This window comes from Orycteropus afer, unplaced genomic scaffold (genome assembly GCF_000298275.1).
Source record: "Orycteropus afer afer isolate SDZICR_OR568_19922 unplaced genomic scaffold, OryAfe1.0 scaffold00466, whole genome shotgun sequence".
In the NCBI taxonomy this organism is placed as follows: Eukaryota; Metazoa; Chordata; class Mammalia; order Tubulidentata; family Orycteropodidae; genus Orycteropus; species Orycteropus afer.
In genome coordinates, this window is record NW_006922053.1 from 935,026 (window position 1) to 953,511 (window position 18,486).

Sequence of the window (18,486 nt, forward strand, 5' to 3'; positions counted from 1 at the left end):
AGAAACCCGGCTCAGCGTGGCCCCGCCTCCCCCGCCTCGGCGTTCGTAGTTCCTGAGGGTCGGGTCCGTGAGTGGCAGGCGCAGCGACCAATGGTCGCTGGAAAGGGTGGGACCGAGAGCAGCTGCCGGCAAAGGGATGCGAAGGGCGGTCGTCTTCGGGGGCGCTGCGCCCGCGAGGGGCTCTTCTTAAAAGGGTCGCGCTTCCTGGCCTCTGCTTGGCGGAGGGAAGCCGGCAGCACTGGGGCGCCTGGAACGGTGAGAGGACCCAGGGAGGGAGGAAGGCCCTGAGATTCGAGGATCAGGGGGCGGAGGTGGGAAGCAGGTTCCTGGGAATTAGAGGCTGCGGGCCGAGCCCAGCGCCTCACTCACCCTTCATCCTCTTCTGGTGAGTGTCGAGGGACTGAAGACTACTGATCTTCCAGGGAGAGGCTGGGCAACAAGGTCACTGCGACACCCTTCGCTACACCTGGAATTTCTTCCCCATTAGAGAACTCCGCACTTCCAAATGGGGAAACTGAGGCTACTTCCCACATCTTACATCCCGCGTTAAGTGAAGGACCCTCGAGTGGGGTTCGGGGGTCCTAGATCCCAGTTCCTGTCTCTATGGTCTGGGTTGGGAGACCTTTGGCCCTTTGGCAATGTCCTGTCCTTCTATCAGCCTCAATTTCTCCATCTGCGCCAGGTAGGCTAGAGCTGAACTTCCAAGCCCAGCTGATTCTGGGATCCTCCATAAGTGCCCTTTCCTTGAGCTTCTGACTTATCAATAATTCGTGAGGGGCGGGACAGACCCTGCCTGTCCTTTGGTATCCTTGCGGGGCTTCAGTTTCTACTTCTGTAAAATGGAATGGTAATCGAGCACTTCCATTCGACCATCTTCGGCGCACTAAATATTCGTTGCTGTTGTCATTAGGGAAGAGTGGGGGCGGGGAAGGGAGGTAGAACTCTTCTCTGGGCCAAAGAAGCGTCTGGGAGCTGGGGAGACTTGGGAGAGGACCCCTGGTGGGTTTGGGTGGAGCCTCTTGATGAAAGAGTTAAGCCGAGGCTCCGCCCCCTGAGGGATTAGGGGGAGGGTCTTCCAGACCCTAGCCACCAGCCTGGCAGGGAGCGATATCACTGACAACCAATAATATGCAAGGATGGCTTCGGGCCAGACTCCCATTGGTCTACTTCATTGTAGGGGTAGCGCTGTGTCCCACATAGAACGCCTACTGTTTGCCCCAAGCAGAGCCTCCTAGAACGCCTTACTGTGCGGAAGAAGGATGAGGACCCGAGAAGGGCAGGGAGTTGCCCATGGTCACACAGCACGTCCTCGGCCTGGTCCGTGACTTGACCCCTCTGCCCTGGCCTCTGTCCAGTCCCACCATGGCCTTCTGGACGCAGCTGGTGCTGCTGCTCTGGAAGAATTTCACTTATCGCAGGAGACAGCCGGTAACGTTGCGGTGGCAGGGTGAGGCGGGGCGGGGCTGAGCAGGCGCCGTACAAGGCCTGTCACTAACCCTCCACCTGCACTGCACCCGCCCCTCCAGATCCAGCTCCTTGTTGAGTTGCTGTGGCCCCTCTTTCTCTTCTTCATCCTGGTAGCCGTCCGCCATTCCCACCCCCCATTCGAGCACCATGAATGTAAGCTCCCCAGGGACCAGACCCTTTGTGGGGGCAGGGGAAGGTAAACAGATCTTCCGGCTCACAGGCACCCCAGTGAGTGGCCCAGAGCACACCCCAGGCGTCCAGTAAGGCTCTAGAAGTGAGCTCTCTGTGACTGAAGAATGCAGTCTGTGGGGGGGCGGTGATCAAATGGTCGGGAGTCAGGTAAAGGGAGCCAGGTCTTGAACAGTCAGGCGTATCCCTGCAGGCCACTTCCCCAACAAGCCGCTGCCATCGGCGGGCATGGTGTCCTGGCTGCAGGGCCTCATCTGTAACGTGAACAACACCTGCTTTGCACAGCCAACACCTGGCGAGGAGCCTGGGGTCCTGAGCAACCTCAATGACTCTCTGTGAGCACCAGGCAGCAGTGGGTGTGGGCTAGCGGGGGCAGCAGTGCCCACCGGAACCCTCACTCCACCCTTTCTGTCCCCAGGGTCTCCCGGCTCCTGGCTGAAGCCCGTGGTGTCCTGGGAGGCCCCAATGCCTACAGGGCACTGGCTGGCCTGGGGAAGCTGATGCCCGCGCTGAGGGAGGCCCTCAGGACAGGTGAGGAGGCTCTGAGCCTCAGCTCGGCTGGCTGTGAAATGGGCACAGGGTGGAGAAGGGTTTCAGGTTTGTATAACTCTGTGTTCCGATGTTTTCTGCCCAGGTGGGCCTCAACAGAACCACCAGCCACAGGAGGGACCATCAACACCGGACATGCTGGCCACTAAGCTGTTGGGGACCCTGTTTCAAGGGGTGAGATGGGACAGGGCAGGCCCAGGAATCTTGGCACTGCCCCATCCTGGGGCAACTGCTCCTCGCTCCCTGCCTCTTCCTCCAGCCTCCAAGTCTGTCCCTGGAGTGCACTCTCTTGTCCTACTTGGGCCCATCAGGTGTGGCATGGCATGGTGATGAGGAGTTCAGTCTGTGGGACCTTGGACAATACCCCTCTCAGAGCCTCAGTTTCCCTCTCTGTAAAATGAGGCCCACTCAGGCACCTAGCAGACTGCTTAACCCTGAGCAAGCACTTAAAGGCATTGTCACCTTGTCTCTCTATAGAACTTGTTGGGGTCTGTGCTGAGCCAAGCCCAGGAGACTATGGATAGCTTTGTGGAGGCAGCAGAAGACCTGGCCCAGGAAGTAAGAGGCCCTGCCCATCTTCAGCCCCACCTTCAGATGGGAGCAATCAGGGAAGGCTGCCTGGAGGGGGAGGTGATAGGCAGCCCTGGGCATTCTCTTTGGGAATTGGCAGAGAGCTCTGCCCTTCTTCCAGTTTGGAGGTGGGACAGTGCCAGAGGGAGGGTTGCCAGTCACCCCCTAGTGACCTTCCCCTAGGTACAGGCACTGCCCAGCCTGGCTGAGCTGTGGGCGCTGCTGCAGAGACCCCAGGAGACCAGCAGCCCCCTGAAGGCTGTATCAGAAGTCCTGTGTGGTGCCAGGGGGCCTGGTGGCCCAGGGGTGCCCTCTCTCAACTGGTACGAGGACAGTGACCTGAGGGAGTTCGTGGGGCAGGATCTGGCACCAGGCCTGGTGGACAGTGGCCTAAGTGAGTGACTGGCCTTGAGTCCCCATCTGGGAAGTGGGGCAGTGGGCATGGGGTCCGGTCTCACAATGTCCCTGTTCCAGGCCCTGCCTGTGCTGAGCTGATGGGGGGCCTGGACACCCACCCACTGTCCCGCCTGCTCTGGAGACGCCTGAAGCCACTGGTCCTTGGGAAACTACTCTTTGCTCCTGACACACCGTTCACAAGGCAGATCATGGCCCAGGTGAGGGTGGCCCTGATGCTGGTGAGTCAGGGCCCGGCCAGCGTGAATGACCTGGGGCCTGTGTGTCCAGGAGGCTTCTCTTGGAGGAGGGTCATAGAAGCAAGGCTTTGACGGTGAAGTAGCAGTTTGCCAGGGAGCTCTGGTGGTGCAATGGTTAAGGGATTTGCCTGCTAACCAAAAGGTCGGTAGTTCGAACCCACCAACTGCTCTGTGCAAGAAAGATGAGGCAGTCTGCTTCTGTGAAGATTGACAGCCTTGGAAACCCAATGGGGTTCGCTATGAGTTGGGGTTGCTATGAGTTGGCATCGACTTGATAGCAGTGAGTTCGGCTTGCTTGGAAGAGTTTGCCAGATTGCAGGCAGAGGGACCAGAATGTGCAAAGGCTCGGAGGCAGATACTGAACCTGTGTCCCACCTCCATGCAGGTGAACCAGACCTTCCAGGAGGTGGCTCTGCTGAGGGACATCCAAGAGGTGTGGGGGGTGCTGGGACCCCAAATTTTCGACTTCATGAATGACAGTGCCAACGTGGCCATGCTGCAGGTGGGGCTCAGAATGGCGGCTTGCCCCACACGCATCCACTGCCCATCCCCAGCACATATGGCCCTCTGAAGGATTTGGGCAAAGGACAGGGAAGGGTCTTACGGGCAAGGGGCAGGTCCAGCAAAGGTGTGGAGTAGGGATGTGGGGGCTGTGGATGGGAAGAGGGGTGATGGGGCTGTGAAGGCCTAATACAGACAGACCACACCTTCACTGCCCCCTAGCGGTTCCTGCAGATGAGGGACAAAGGGAGGAGTCAGCCAGGACCCAGAGGCCAGGACTGGCCTGAGGCCCTCGGTGCCTTCCTGGACCCCAGCAGGGGTGGCTACAGCTGGCAGGAGGCCCACACCAATGTGGGGCACCTGGTGGACATGCTGGGCAGCATGATGGAGGTGAGAGAATTCCCAGTTGGGGACCTCTGTCTGAGGGGGACAGGGCCCAATTCAGGTCATCTGAATCCAGGGTTGAGTGTGTCCGGGGGACCCAAAGGAGAAGGTGGGCCTTGTTCTGGGATTCTGAGGGGGTGACATCCTACCACCTTGTGGGTGCTCTGTGGGTGTCTTGAGAGGGGAGGCCTCCAGGCCTGGGGCAGTTTGAGAGGGAAGACTTCTGCTCTGTGCAGTGAGAAAGGGTTTACAGAGGCAGCCACCTGGCTTTTTGGAGATCCGATAGGGGAGAAGCTCTGAAGGGGAAGACAGTCCAGCCTGAGGTTCAGGGGGAGGAGCCAGTGGTCTGAAGGGAGAAGCCACGGACCATCTCAGGCCCACACCCTGCCCCCCCCCCCCAGTGCATATCACTGGACAAGCTGGAGGCGGCACCCTCGGAAGGGGCGCTTGTGGAGCGGGCCCTGCAGCTGCTGGCTGAGCACCGCTTCTGGGCTGGCATCGTCTTCCTGGGGCCTGAAGACCCTCCGGACCTCACCGAGCCCCCAGCCCCGGACTCTGGTCCTGGCCACCTGAGGGTCAAGATACGCATGGACATCGACAATGTTATGAGGACCAATAAAATCAGGGACAGGTGTGGGAGGCAGTGGGGTGGGCGGGGCCAGGAGCGTGATAGGTGGGGCCAGAGTGCATTCAGCCTATCGAAGGCTGTAGTGGGTGGAGCCTGTGGCACATGCTCAAAGCTGTCGTGGATGGAGCCCAGTCCTCCGACCAATTGAGGCCCATGATAGGTGGAGCCTTCGTTGCATAAGGACACTGACGAAGTTGTGGTGAGCGGGGTCTAAAAATGGGAGTGAGTATAGGATGATGGCCGTGACGGGAGGGGCAATGGCTGCGGTGAGCGAACGATCGCGTCTAAGGCATGAGCGGAGTTAAAATTGTTCGGTTAGGCCAGGTGGGCCGATTGGGAGTGCCAAGGCCCTCTCCATCGCTGACCCCTTCTGCCCGCCTCCCCCATACCCTTTTTGCAGGTTTTGGGACCCCGGCCCGGCTGCTGACCCCCTGACTGATCTGCGCTACGTGTGGGGCGGCTTTGTGTACCTGCAGGATCTGCTGGAGCGCGCAGCCGTGCGGGTGCTCAGCGGCACCTCTCCCCGCGTGGGCCTCTACCTGCAGCAGATGCCCTACCCGTGCTTCGTGGATGACGTGTGAGCGCCGGCGTCCCCGCCCATTTCCCCACCCACCAGACCAGGGTCTGAGGGGCATCTGGCTCTAAAGGATCGGGGCACAACTAGTTCCCTGTGAAGCGAGTGGCTGTCCGCTCTGAAAGCTTTGGGGGTTAGGCTTCCACAGCACTGGTACCAGCCTCTAAAGGTAGTTTAATTGTCTGGATGGGGCCGGGGCGTCGTTTGGAACATCCACACAGTCAAGGCCAACCACTCAGAGGCATTAGTCTTTGGGACCTGAGTAGACGCAGTTGGGGTCCCCAGGAGGATCCTGAAGTTCAGTCAGGAACCCGAGAGTGTGAACGGGAACGAATCTCTCCTGCTGGCGCAGAATCTGGGCCGCACAATGTTTTCCCACCTTGGGCCACAGCGCAGGGTCTCCGCCCAACCCAAGGCGTATCCCCGCCCCAGGTTCCTGCGCGTACTGGGCCGGTCGTTGCCGCTCTTCCTGACTCTGGCCTGGATTTACTCGGTGGCGCTGACGGTGAAGGCTGTGGTGCGCGAGAAGGAGACGCGGCTGCGGGACACGATGCGTGCCATGGGACTGGGCCGCACCGTGCTCTGGCTTGGCTGGTTCCTCAGCTGCCTTGGCCCCTTCCTTCTCAGCGTCGGTCTGCTGGTGCTGGTGCTCAAGGTGGGCGCGCATCTCCGCCTTCCCAGCTGCAGAATGGGCACGTGCGGGAGGGTAACAGGCACCAGGCGCCAGGCTTCTGAGAGCCCCTGGGTCCCCGCAGCTCGGGGACATCCTCCCCTACAGCCACCCGGCCGTGGTGTTCCTGTTCCTGTCGACCTTCGCCATGGCCACCGTGGTTCACAGCTTCTTGCTGAGTGTCTTCTTCTCCCACGCCAACCTGGCGGCTGCCTGCGGGGGCCTCGCCTACTTCTCGCTCTACCTCCCCTACGTGCTGTGTGTGGCCTGGCGGGACCGGCTGCCCGCGGGCGGCCGTGTGGCCGCGGTGAGGGCAGGCCGGGCCGGGTGGGGGCGCCCTGGGCCACACCAGCACGCTGACCCGGCCGCCTCGCCCGCAGAGCCTGCTGTCGCCGGTGGCCTTCGGCTTCGGTTGCGAGAGCCTGGCGCTGCTGGAGGAGCAGGGCGAGGGCGCACAGTGGCATAACATGGCCACCGGGCCTGCGGCTGACGTCTTCAGCCTGGCCCAGGCCTCGGGCCTGCTGCTACTCGATGCAGCCCTCTACGGCCTGGCCACCTGGTACCTGGAGGCCGTATGGCCAGGTGGGTCACAGATGGCGGGGCTTCGCACCAGGACACGGTTGTACACATGCGGTTGGGCTGAAGGGCGGAACCTGGGGCCGCTTGTTAGTTGGAGCTCCCTAAGCCAGGTTAGCCCCAGTGCTGCACGAGGTTTCGGGTTGCGTGCGCCTGCGCACAAGAATCTGTGTCTAGAGGCTGAGCTTCCTGACATGCGCACGGGCGGCTGTATTTGACGCGCTGGCTCTGAGGCGCGTGAGAGGGGTTTCCTGGCCGCTCAGGACCTGGACTCGGTGATCCCGGGTGTGTGGCCAGAAACAGGCATGCTCCGGGGTGCAAAGGATAACTGAGCACCAACTCCCAGGCCAGTACGGGATCCCCGAACCGTGGAACTTCCCCTTTCGGAGGAGCTACTGGTGTGGGCCCCTGCTGCCCAAGGACCGCGCCCCGTCCTCTCCACCACAGGACCCGGAGGGTGAGGGTCCGGAAGCTTAGCCCCTCCCCCACCTGGACCCACCAGCTCCCCCAAACCCCCAGGTTTCAATCCTCTGCACATCCCCAGGCCTCTGGGGCTCCCCTGACTCCTAAACGTGTCAGCTCCTACACACGCCGGCTGTTAACCATTCCGAAGTCTTGTGGACCCCCGCCCGGTCCTTGCTGCCCCGTCGAGGCCCCCTCAGACCTCCCCTCCCTAGCCTCCCTTCAGTCACCAGGTGGCCACCGTCCCCGCACTGAGTCTGCCCTCTGTCGGTGTCGCCCTGCAGTGCTGGTGGAAGAGGCACCGCCCGGCCTCCATCCCGGTGTCTCAGTGCGCGGCCTGGAGAAGCGCTTCCCTGGCAGCCCGCGGCCCGCGCTGCGCGGGCTCAGCCTGGACTTCTACCAGGGCCACATCACCGCCTTCCTGGGCCACAACGGGGCTGGCAAGACCACCACGCTGTGAGCCGCCGGCCCGTCCTGGCCCTCCCCACCACATCCTCTCCTGGCCCCAGCTTCCCATCTGTTCCACGCAAAGGCACTCACTCACGGTGGGGCGGGTGTGAATTGGGGGCGGAGCCCGGTTCACTCCAGGTATATGGTAGGCAGGTGCTAAATGTTTTCTCTGGTTTTCAATTTCCCTTACCTGTAAAGTGGGGACATAACACCGAATTGGGACAGACGTACAGTAGGTGCCCTATTAATGCACACACTTCCTGTCTCTGGCCCTTGGTTTCCTCTGAGACCCTTTCCCCACCCAGGTCCATCCTGAGTGGCCTCTTCCCGCCCAGTGGCGGCTCTGCCTTCATCTTGGGCTATGACGTCCAGTCCCACATGGCAGCCATCCGGCCCCACCTGGGTGTCTGCCCCCAGTACAACGTGCTGTTCGACCTGTGAGTCTGGGTGGGGCGGGGCGCAGGGGCCTGGTGTTCCCCCAGGCCTGCTCACCTAGCACCTGCTGTGTGTCCACCTTGGCCGCAGGCTCACGGTAGAGGAGCACGTCTGGTTCTATGGGCGGCTGAAGGGGCTCAGTGCAGCTGAGGTGGGTCCCGAGCAGGACCGGCTGCTGCAGGATGTGGGTCTAGTCCCCAAGCGCTGGACACAGACACGCCACCTCTCTGGTGAGCTTGGCCTGGCGAGGTTGCCTCCAGGTTGGGAGAGCGAACTGGCAGAGGCTTCATCCCAAGGAGGGGGTGGAAGCGAGGGGAGTCAGGTGGGCAGGTTTGGGGGACCCAGGAGGAGCCGAGCCCTGAGGTCCTGGTAGGGGGAGAGGGGCCGTTGAAACCTGGCCCCTGTCTCCCCAGGTGGGATGCAGAGGAAGCTCTCTGTGGCTATTGCCTTTGTCGGGGGCTCCCATGTCGTCATCCTGGATGAGCCCACAGCTGGAGTGGACCCTGCTTCCCGCCGCAGCATTTGGGAGCTGCTGCTCAAATACCGGGAAGGTAGGAAGTGGGCAGCAGAGGTTCCTCTGAATTCTGCTTGATGGGTCAGAAAAGGTTTCCAAGGAGAAAGTATTGGGGACGTGGGATTTTGAGACATGAGTAGGAGTTTGCTGCACAGGGCAGGTAATTCCTAGCAGAGGCTGCAGCCTGGGCCAAGGCCAGGCCACCCAGGGTACACGTGGTTGGGTCTCTGTGCCCAGGCCGCACACTGATCCTCTCCACCCACCACTTGGATGAGGCGGAGCTGCTGGGAGACCGAGTGGCCGTGGTGACAGGTGGCCGGCTGTGCTGCTGTGGCTCCCCACTCTTCCTGCGTCGTCACCTGGGCTCCGGCTACTATCTGACGTTGGTGAAGGGTCCCCCGCCCCTGGCTGCTGGCGTGAAGGTGAGAGCTGAAACTGACCTCTGACCCCCAAGACTGTCCCAGCTCTGGCAGATACGGTAGCTGGAGTTCTCTGTTTGTAGGGTGACAGTGACTTGAAGCACAGGGTGGACACCAGGCAGGAAGGAGAACAGAGCGGAGTGGCTGGTGAGGATCAGGGCAGGAGCCCCAGATGGTATAGGATGGTAGAGTGGTGGCACCTCAGATTAGACCCCTGACCCCTAGGCTGAGACCCCCATCACCCTGACCCTGAGTTAAGCCCAAATTCCAATCCTTTCCCTTTAAGTGAGTGTGAAACCAGTCCCTATGCAAACCCACCCTTGACCTTGCTGGATTCCATCCCTGACGCCAGGTCGAACCCAGGGCACTCATGAGTCCACAAAGCCCCAGAGTCTGCAGGGCTCTGATGCACCCCCTTCTTGCCCAGATGTGGCCCAGCTGCTAGCCCTCGTGCAGCGCTGGGTGCCTGGGGCACGTCTGGTGGAGGAGCTGCCTCACGAATTGGTGCTGGTCCTGCCCTACCTGGGTGCCCTGGACGGCAGCTTCGCTGGGCTCTTCCGTGAGCTGGATACGCGCGTGGGGGAGCTTGGGCTTGGCGGCTGTGGGATCTCGGACACCAGCCTCGAGGAGGTGTGTGGGTGGGGTGGTTATGTGGGTTGTGCGGGAGGAGGGCTGCCTGAAGGAGGTGAGGTGGCACTTGGTGGGATGCACAGGAGTTTAAGTATTGATGACAAGAACCTTTCAGAGAGGAGGCAGGCCATGCAGGAGGAAGGCAGGCTGGGGACCAAAGTGCGTTTAAGGGACGGGCAGCTCTCCAGTCTCTGAGTCCCCTCCTGTGGGCCCTCAGGTCTGAGCCCCCACCTTGTCTCCCCAGATCTTCCTGAAGGTGGTAGAAGACTGTGGTGTGGACGCAGATCCCGAGGGTGCGCCCACTGATTCCTGACCTGCCCCTGAGTCTGGTCCAGAGGTGGACCTGACCTTAGGCCAAGTCCATAGCCCTGATCCCCACCCTGGGCCCCGATTGACCCTGAATCCCAGGCTGAACAGCAACCCCTGACCCAGCCCCAGGCTCAGCACTAATTCCTGACCCCTGATGGCCCCGCAGACAGTGGCCATGGGCAGCCCCTGCGCACAGGCTTCACTGCTGCAGTCAAGACCATGCGGCTTGGGACGCTGCCGGAGGAGGCAGTTCTGGAGAACGGGGAGCCAGGTATGTCCCCCACTGTGGCCTGGGGGCCTCTCCTAGTCCCCCACATGTGAGTGCTGACCTCCTGTCCCCCACAGCTGGCTTGACCCCGGAGACACAGGCCCTGCGCGGCTCCAGCCTGGGTACTGCAGGCCGGGTACAGGGCTGGGTGCTGACCTGCCAGCAGCTCCGGGCCCTGCTTCGCAAGCGTTTTCTGCTGGCCCGCCGCAGTTGCCGGGGCCTGTTTGCACAGGTAAGGGGGCCCTGGGGCCTGTTCTCGTGCTGGCCGTTTGCTCAGTGGCCTAATTCAAGTACCTGCTCCCATGTGTTCTGCCATGAACGCGTCTACTGATGGCACTTGGGAGGCGTGACTGGTTCTGGAGTGGGAGCAGGGAAGGGTGTGCATGCCGGGGAGCCGCGACTGGGAAGAAGGAGGGTGCGGGGAAGCCTAGAGGACAGGCCAGGCAGCTGCTGATGGGCCGGCCCGCAGATTGGGCTCCCCGCCCTCTTTGTGGGCCTGGCACTGGTGTTCAGCCTCATCGCACCACCTTTCGGGCACTACCCAGCACTGCGGCTCAGTCCAGCCATGTATGGGACCCAGGTGTCCTTCTTCAGGTGGGTATGAAAGGGAGCAGGCTTGGAGGGGGGTTGGGCTGGGGCCTATGGGCACAATTCTGACCCTGCACCCCCTACACACAGCGAGGATGCCCCAGGGGACCCTGAAAGTGCCCGCCTGCTCCAGGCACTGCTGGAGGAGGCGGGGCTGGAAGAGCCGTACCTGCTGGCCAGCACCAACAGGTGAGGGCCCTCCGCCTGAACCTCATCCCTCCCTGGCCTGATTCCCCACCTGGGTTCTGGTTGGTGGATATTGGAGGATGCCCAGAATACCTGCTATGGCTGCTGGGGAGCTGGATGCTCCCACAGTCCTGGGTGCCTGCAGCCCCGTCTCCACTCCCAACAGGACGCCTCAGTGCACACCACTCCCTTCCTGCCTATTCTTGGTGCCTGAGGTGCCTACGGATGTGGCCAAGGTCTTGGCCAGTGGCAACTGGACCCCCGAGTCTCCATCTCCAGCTTGCCAGTGCAGCCAGCCTGGCTCCCGCCGCCTGCTACCGGATTGCCCGGCTGCAGCTGGTGGCCCCCCACCACCCCAGCTGCTGACAGGCTCGGGTGAGGTGGTCCAGAACCTGACAGGCCGGAACCTGTCTGACTTCCTGGTCAAGACCTACCCACGACTAGTGCGCCAGGGGTGAGACGCAAACACTGGCCACAACTGGGGAGCCTTGGGTTGGGAGGTAGGCTGGTCAGGGGACCTCAGCCTGGGGCTCTAGGCTGAGACCTCCCCAGGGTCTTCCAGGTCTCACCAGGTCTTTCTTTCTTTGAATCTCACCCTTCTGGATTCTCTCCTCCATCTCTGTCTCTCCCCATCTCTGGTCTCTCCTCTTGAGTCTCTGCTGGTCTCTTCTTCCCCATCTCTGTCTCTGTCCCCCGCCCCCTGTCTCTGTCTTCTCTCATCTGTCTCCATCTATCCCTTCTTCTGTCTGGCCCCTATCTTTGTTGTTCCCTATCTCTGTCTCTCTCTCTCTATGTCTGTTTCCACCACAGCCTGAAGACCAAGAAATGGGTGAATGAGGTCAGGTGAGGACGGGCTCAACTTGGGGATCCCCTGCCCCGATTCCAGTCCCACTACCCCCTCCCTGTCTCTTGGAGGACACTTCCTACCTGACACTTCCGAGCCCTCAGCTGCATCCTCCCTGCCCCTACTGCCACACAGGTATGGGGGGTTCTCTCTGGGTGGCCGGGATCCAGGCCTGCCCTCAGGGCAGGCTGTGGGCCGCTCACTAGAGGAGCTGCGTGTGCTGCTGAGCCCGGTGCCAGGCGGGGCCCTGGACCGCATCCTGAACAACCTCACAGCCTGGGCTCGCAGCCTGGATGTTCAGGACAGTGTCAAGGTAGGAGCCAGAGGTGCAGGTGGGAGGCAGTAGGGGCAATCCGGTCCCCACCCTGACCCCTACCATGACCCCTCGCCCCACGCTGACCCCACCCCAGGTCTGGTTCAACAACAAGGGCTGGCACGCCATGGTGGCCTTCGTCAACCGAGCCAACAATGCACTCCTACGTGCTCACCTGCCCCCAGGCCCTGCCCGCCGCGCTCACAGCATCACCACGCTCAACCATCCCCTGAACCTCACGAAGGAGCAGCTGTCTGAGGCTGCGCTGTGAGTCCGCCATCTCACGTGCTCTTCCCCCACCTGGGTCTGCCACCTCAGTCGGTAGGAGCTGCTCTCGCTTTGCTGCAGACTTGCTGTGGAAACAGGACAGGGACTGCCCCTTGCCAGTCCCAGCCAGAGTAATGGCGTCATCAGCTTTAACAGGCTCTGGGCTCCCCGTACAGCCTGCATACCCACCTTTGTCCCACCAAACTTTATCCTGACACAGACCTGGACAGCTTCTCCCTGCCAAATGATGTAGCCCCCCTTCCGCAACAGCCCATGCCATCTCCTTCACCAGGGACTGGTCCTGTAGATCTTTGTCCCATCCATGACACACACAGCTCTGCTTCGAGCATCTCTCACGCCCTGCCCCCTCCAATGGCCCTTGTACCCTCACCCCCAGAATGGCTTCCTCAGTGGACGTCCTCGTCTCCATCTGTGTGGTCTTCGCTATGTCCTTTGTCCCAGCCAGCTTCACACTCGTCCTCATTGAGGAGCGCGTCACCCGAGCCAAACACCTGCAGCTCATGGGGGGCCTACCCCCCACCCTCTACTGGCTCGGCAACTTTCTCTGGGACATGGTGCGGGGGCTGCCTGGAGGGGTGGGGGCCCAGTCACTATCTCTTCCAGACCCTTCTGGGCAAAGTCCTGTCCAGGATGGCTTGGGGTGGGAGAGGGTCTTGGGGATTGTTGGAGACCTCATGTCTTCTTACCCCAAAAGCAGGGAGGTTAAAGTAGGGCCCAGGGCAGAGGGTGGCATTCCTTGTCCCTACACACTGACACAGGTACTGCCATCTCCAATGCAGTGTAACTACTTGGTGTCAGCATGTATTGTGGTCCTCATCTTCCTGGCCTTCCAGCAGAAGGCGTATGTGGCCCCTGCCAACCTACCTGCCCTCCTCCTTCTGCTGCTACTGTATGGGTGAGACTCTCGGCTCCTGAGGGCCCATCCTCACTGCCCGTCCTTTCCTCCCCTGCCTAATGCTGCTGAGAAAGACAAGACTCTGCAGCAGTTTCTGGGGAGGAAATGTGGGGATCTGGGTGACTGCAAGTGTGATCTGATTAGTGAGGTGCTAACGTGGCCTTAAAAGCTCATCCTGTCCTGGGTCACATTAGTAGATGCTTCGGGCACAGAAGATGGGAGGGAAAAATCTATTCCTCTTGGGGCTGCTCAGCTCTTTGAGCGGTTGCCTTGGTGGCTCCTGTTGCCCCTTCAGCTGGTCGATCACGCCGCTCATGTACCCAGCATCCTTCTTCTTCTCCGTGCCCAGCACGGCCTATGTGGTGCTCACCTGCATCAACCTCTTCATCGGAATCAATGGCAGCATGGCCACCTTTGTGCTGGAGCTCTTCTCTGACCAGGTGGGGTGCTGTGAGGTTGGGTCTCAGGCTGGGTCAGGGCAGTGACCTTGCCGCTGACCCACCTCCCTCTTCCTGTTTGTGACCAGAAACTGCAGCAGGTGAGCCAAATCCTGAAACGAGTCTTCCTCATCTTCCCCCACTTCTGCCTGGGCCGAGGGCTCATTGACATGGTGCGGAACCAGGCCGTGGCTGATGCGTTTGAGCGCCTGGGTGAGAACTTCCTGCCAGGTGACGCCATGCCTTTAGGCAGCCAACACCCTTGGCAGTGTCACCCAAGGCGTAGTTGTATGGTGTGGGGACAAACAGAGCCCCCAGGAAGAGAACCATGAGTTTTAAGTAGCCTCGAGTTTGGCCCAAGTTAGAAGTACAACAGGGCAGCCCTAAAATCTAATTCCGTCTAAGGTTACATGACAAAAGCCATAAGGCCCTAAATAAAGGAGGTAATGATATCACTATTTTCTGTGGCGATTGGACCACAGTTGAGTGCCCCATCCAGTTTTTGGCCCTCTCACTTAAGAATTTAGGCTGGCCTGGGTGGGAAAAGGGGCTGGAAACCAAGCCCCTCAGGGACCTTGTCACTCCTTCCCATACCCACAGGAGACCAGCAGTTCCAGTCACCTCTGCGTTGGGAGGTGGTCGGCAAGAACCTCTTGGCCATGGCAGTCCAGGGGCCTCTCTTCCTCCTCTTCACACTCCTGCTCCAGCACCGCCACCACCTCCTTCCACAGTCAGTGGAGGCTGGGGTGGGGTGGGTCTGGGGGGCTGGCTTTGGCTTTTTTTTTTTTTTTAATTGTGATTTGGGTGAAAGTTTACAGAGCGAATTCATTCTCCGTACCGCAGTTCATACACATGCTGTTTTATGACAGTGACAGCAGTTCTTTGGGCCAACTCTTGTCTGTCCCCAGACCCAAGCTGCAGCGTATGCCACCTCTGGAGGAGGAAGATGAGGATGTGGCCCGTGAGCGGGAGCGGGTGGTCCGAGGGGCCACTCAGGGTGATGTGTTGGTGCTGAGGGACCTGACCAAGGTGGGCGCAGACTGGTGAGGGACTGCGAGAAGTTCCTGCTGGCCCACCCACCTGTCCTTAGGGACTTTGACCTCCCTCCCAGGTGTACCGTGGCCAGAGGATGCCTGCTGTCAACCGCCTGTGCCTGGGAATCCCCCCTGGGGAGGTGAGACCTGGGTGGAGGCAGTGCAGCTTCGAGTCCCTACTGTGTGCATACGAGTACTTGTCGAACACCTGCTGTCTGCTAACAGACTGTCACTGAGCATCTACTGTGTGGTTACATTTATTTAGCCCTTCTGTGTGCAACAAGGTGTTGGTAGGCTCTCCTGGAGGGCAAGATAACATTACTGAGTGCCTGCTGGATGCCACACATATGCCAGACTCTCAAAAAACCACGCTCACTGCGGTCGAGTCAGTTCTGACTCATAGCAACCCCTTCCGAGGCGGTATATCTTTACAGAAGCAGACTGCCTCATCTTTCTTCTGCAGAGTGGCTAGTGGGTTTGAACAACCTTTTGGTTAGCAGCCAAACGTTTTAACCACTACAGCACCAGAGCTCCTTACACATATGCCAGTAAGCTTTAATTAAGTACCTACTATTTTCCGTCCTCTAGTAAGTACCAATTCTGTGCACTAAAGCATTGTTGAACCTCCCTGTGTGGCGACAAAAGTTTTATCGAGCACCCACTGTACACACCAAAACTGTATTGAATGCCACCTTTTGTTGGGCGCCAACAAGCTTTTGTTGAGTCCCTGATGTATACACATCTGTACCGAGCACTTGCTTACAACACCTGATCTGTACACATTTACATTAAAAACCTACTATGTGTGCATGTATTTATTGGCCACCTACTAAGGGCCAGTCCACATTTGTAAACACCATTTTTTTAAGCAGAAGCTCGGAACCCTGCCCTGTGGGGGATCACAGGTGCTGCCACAGGGCCCCAAGGCCTCCCTGGGCACCTTCTGTGTGTCTCTGCAGTGCTTTGGGTTGCTGGGTGTCAATGGTGCAGGCAAAACGTCCACGTTCCGCATGGTGACGGGGGACATGCTGCCCAGCGGGGGCGAGGCTGTGCTGGCGGGCCACAGGTGAGGGGCTCAGTGGGGGGCTCTGAGACACCCCCTGCCCTCACCAATAAGACCCAGGGCGGGCCTCGAGACTCCGTGTCCCCACTCAGCACGGCCAGGGGCTGGCCACTTTCTTGAGCCCCCTGTCCCACCAATCCCCAGCGTGGCCCGGGAATCAGCTGCCGCCCACCGCTGCATGGGCTACTGCCCGCAGTCTGACGCGATCCTCCAGCTGCTGACGGGCCGCGAGCACCTGGAGCTCTTTGCACGCCTACGTGGTGTCCCAGAGGCCCAGGTAGCCCAGGTGAGCCAGGCAGCCCCTGCTCCCAGTCCCGCTACTGCATGCCACCACCCTCTGGCAGCTTCTACACTCCACCGCCCCTTTCCACTGTCTTGACGACACTCCCCCTCCTCCCCAGCAATCTGCCCTTTCCCTCCTAGACTCTTCTTGGTTTGGGGGGGGGGCATTCTCCCCTGACCCTGCCTCTTGCGCCCACTGGCCCCGCCCACAGACAGCAAGTGCGGGCCTGGCTCGCCTGGGGCTTGTGCACTATTCTGACCGGCCTGCGGGCACCTACAGTGGCGGCAACAAGCGGAAGTTGGCGACAGCGGTGGCGCTGGTTGGAGACCCAGCGGTAGTCTTCCTGGTGCGTGAGGATGGGCGGGGCTGGTCCTGGTGGGACTGGGCTGATGGGTGGCCCTCTTCCCCAGGATGAGCCGACCACGGGCATGGACCCCCGAGCGCGGCGCTTCCTTTGGAACAGCCTCTTGGCGGTGGTGCGAGAGGGCCGCTCCGTGGTGCTCACCTCGCACAGGTAGGCCCCTGCCAGTACCGCCTGGTCCCAGGCCCTGGAGGAGGCCTCAGGCCAATCCTGATGGAGCTGGGGGTGAGAAAAGAGGGCCAGACCTCCCCGAGGCTGTCCAGACCCGAGAGGCAAGGGGTGGGTGGCCCTGACGGGTAGAGGAGGATACCTGGATGGGCCGCAGTGAGGGGTCCTGACCCTAGGACCCGAAGCCAGGCGCTGGGGTGTGGAGATGCAGTGAGGGGAGGGGCCGGGGGCCGGCCGGAGGTTGTCCGGATCCGAGGGGATGCCCCGGAACGCCGGGTTCCAGGCCCTCCCGGAGCTCGCCGCGTTCTGCAGCATGGAGGAGTGTGAGGCGCTCTGCACACGCCTGGCCATCATGACGAATGGGCGGTTCCGCTGCCTGGGCAGCGCGCAGCATCTCAAGGCCAGGTGAGTGGGCCAGGGCTCCGGGAAGGTGTTGGGCTGGACTAGGAGGGAGGAGGGGCATGTGTGGTAGCAGGGATAGAGGAGAGAGAGGCGGGGGGCGGAGCCACGTGGAGCCCAGGTTCCGGGCGCGTCCGGGAGCGGGGAGTGAGGATGGGGGCTGCAGGGGGCTGGGCACTAACCAAGGGAGGATTAGCCAGGAAGGGGCCCTGTGTGCTCTGGGGGGCAGGGTGCGTCAAGCAGGCCAGGGGTAGGGGCCAAGCCAGGTCTAGGAAGCGGCTCGTGGGTCAGTCCAACAGCCCTGGCCTCATCCGCCCTAGATTCGGGGCGGGCCACACGCTGATCCTGCGGGTGCCTGCGGGGCGGGCCGAAGCAGCGGCGGAGTTCGTGGCGGCTGCGTTTCCGGGGGCCGAGCTGCGGGAGGCCTACGGCGGTCTCCTGCGCTTCCAGCTGCCACCAGGTGGACTTTGCGACCTGGCCCGCGTCTTTGAGGAGCTGGCAGCACACGGCGCAGAGCACGGCGTCCAGGACTTCTCCGTGAGCCAGACCACGCTGGAGGAGGTGACTGGTGCCTGGGACCGGAGGGGGGTCCTGGGCGCCAGGCCTGCAGGCTGACCGTCCCTCCCTCCTGCCCGCGCTGGTACGCACCCACCAGGTATTCCTGTACTTCTCCAAAGACCAAGGGAGGAGGGAGGCGGAGGAAGGCACCGCTTTGCAGAAGGAGACACGAGTGGGTGGGGACGTCACACAATGTCTGCGGAGCCGTAAACGCGTCAGCTGCTTCCTGGAGGACCCCAGTGCTACGGAAACTGTGCTCTGAGCCCCCAGCACCCCTGGGTGAACAATGCGGAGGGGCTGGCACTGGGACCCAAACTCAGGGAGAGACAATAAAGAGAAGATGGACAGTGTAACTGCGCAGTCCTTAGTCCTTAAGCCAGGCAGCGTGCGTCTGCTGCGCGCGGCTTGCACTCGCTCGGGTGTGGGTTCTCCGTGCTCAGCGTGAGCGGGCTCGCGGTTGCACAAGTGCCAGTCAGGGTGCAGGTGTGAAGCAACTAGGCCCCGCCGGGACTGGGTGTCTCCCGTGCACGGGGCTGCTTCACCGGCGCCTGGTCACGGCCGTGCGTGCCCACGGGGCTCTGATGCCCTCGGGTAGCCCCTGCCCGGGCGGTGGAGGGACTGGGGTCAGCCTCTTGGGCTGGGGAGACGTCCCATCCTGGCCCCGGGCACAGTTAGCGGCAAGCAGAGGGTCCTCACGGGGTTGCTGGGCTGGCTGTGCAGTTGGAGCCGGGCTTGGCACGGGGCTGCAGGCTGTGAGCCCTGTGCCCAGGGCCCGCCCCTTCCGCCAAGCTCTGTGATGACGGAGTGGGCTGGGGGGTGGG

The 18,486-nt window shown here is 61.3% G+C and overlaps 1 protein-coding gene across 1 annotated transcript; it reads left to right on the top strand.

Moving 5' to 3' along the window:
- Positions 1-1,362: 1,362 nt before the first annotated feature.
- Positions 1,363-17,927, top strand: ABCA7 (ATP binding cassette subfamily A member 7). Its single transcript, XM_042782774.1, has 46 exons — positions 1,363-1,428; positions 1,527-1,620; positions 1,850-1,991; positions 2,075-2,187; positions 2,291-2,379; positions 2,683-2,763; positions 2,959-3,169; positions 3,250-3,389; positions 3,814-3,930; positions 4,152-4,319; positions 4,715-4,944; positions 5,342-5,518; positions 5,948-6,170; positions 6,271-6,492; positions 6,566-6,767; positions 7,108-7,218; positions 7,508-7,679; positions 7,979-8,110; positions 8,199-8,338; positions 8,522-8,659; positions 8,860-9,044; positions 9,125-9,188; positions 9,469-9,671; positions 9,916-9,964; positions 10,147-10,251; positions 10,326-10,480; positions 10,718-10,842; positions 10,927-11,025; positions 11,189-11,476; positions 11,833-11,865; positions 12,002-12,179; positions 12,277-12,446; positions 12,844-13,021; positions 13,247-13,362; positions 13,658-13,802; positions 13,889-14,012; positions 14,400-14,529; positions 14,708-14,828; positions 14,911-14,973; positions 15,793-15,899; positions 16,041-16,182; positions 16,391-16,525; positions 16,590-16,693; positions 17,021-17,113; positions 17,428-17,668; positions 17,763-17,927. Exons 1-46 carry the CDS (start codon positions 1,363-1,365, stop codon positions 17,925-17,927), a joined length of 6,486 nt encoding a protein of 2,161 aa, XP_042638708.1.
- Positions 17,928-18,486: the final 559 nt, after the last annotated feature.

Bases quoted from the DNA above. Each gene is read 5' to 3' on its own strand.
- ABCA7 (XM_042782774.1), top strand. From the start codon at position 1,363: ATGGCCTTCTGGACGCAGCTGGTGCTGCTGCTCTGGAAGAATTTCACT. The intron at 1,992-2,074 runs GTGAGCACCAGG...TTCTGTCCCCAG, and splicing joins AGCAACCTCAATGACTCTCT to GGTCTCCCGGCTCCTGGCTG. The intron at 6,493-6,565 runs GTGAGGGCAGGC...CCTCGCCCGCAG, and splicing joins CGGGCGGCCGTGTGGCCGCG to AGCCTGCTGTCGCCGGTGGC.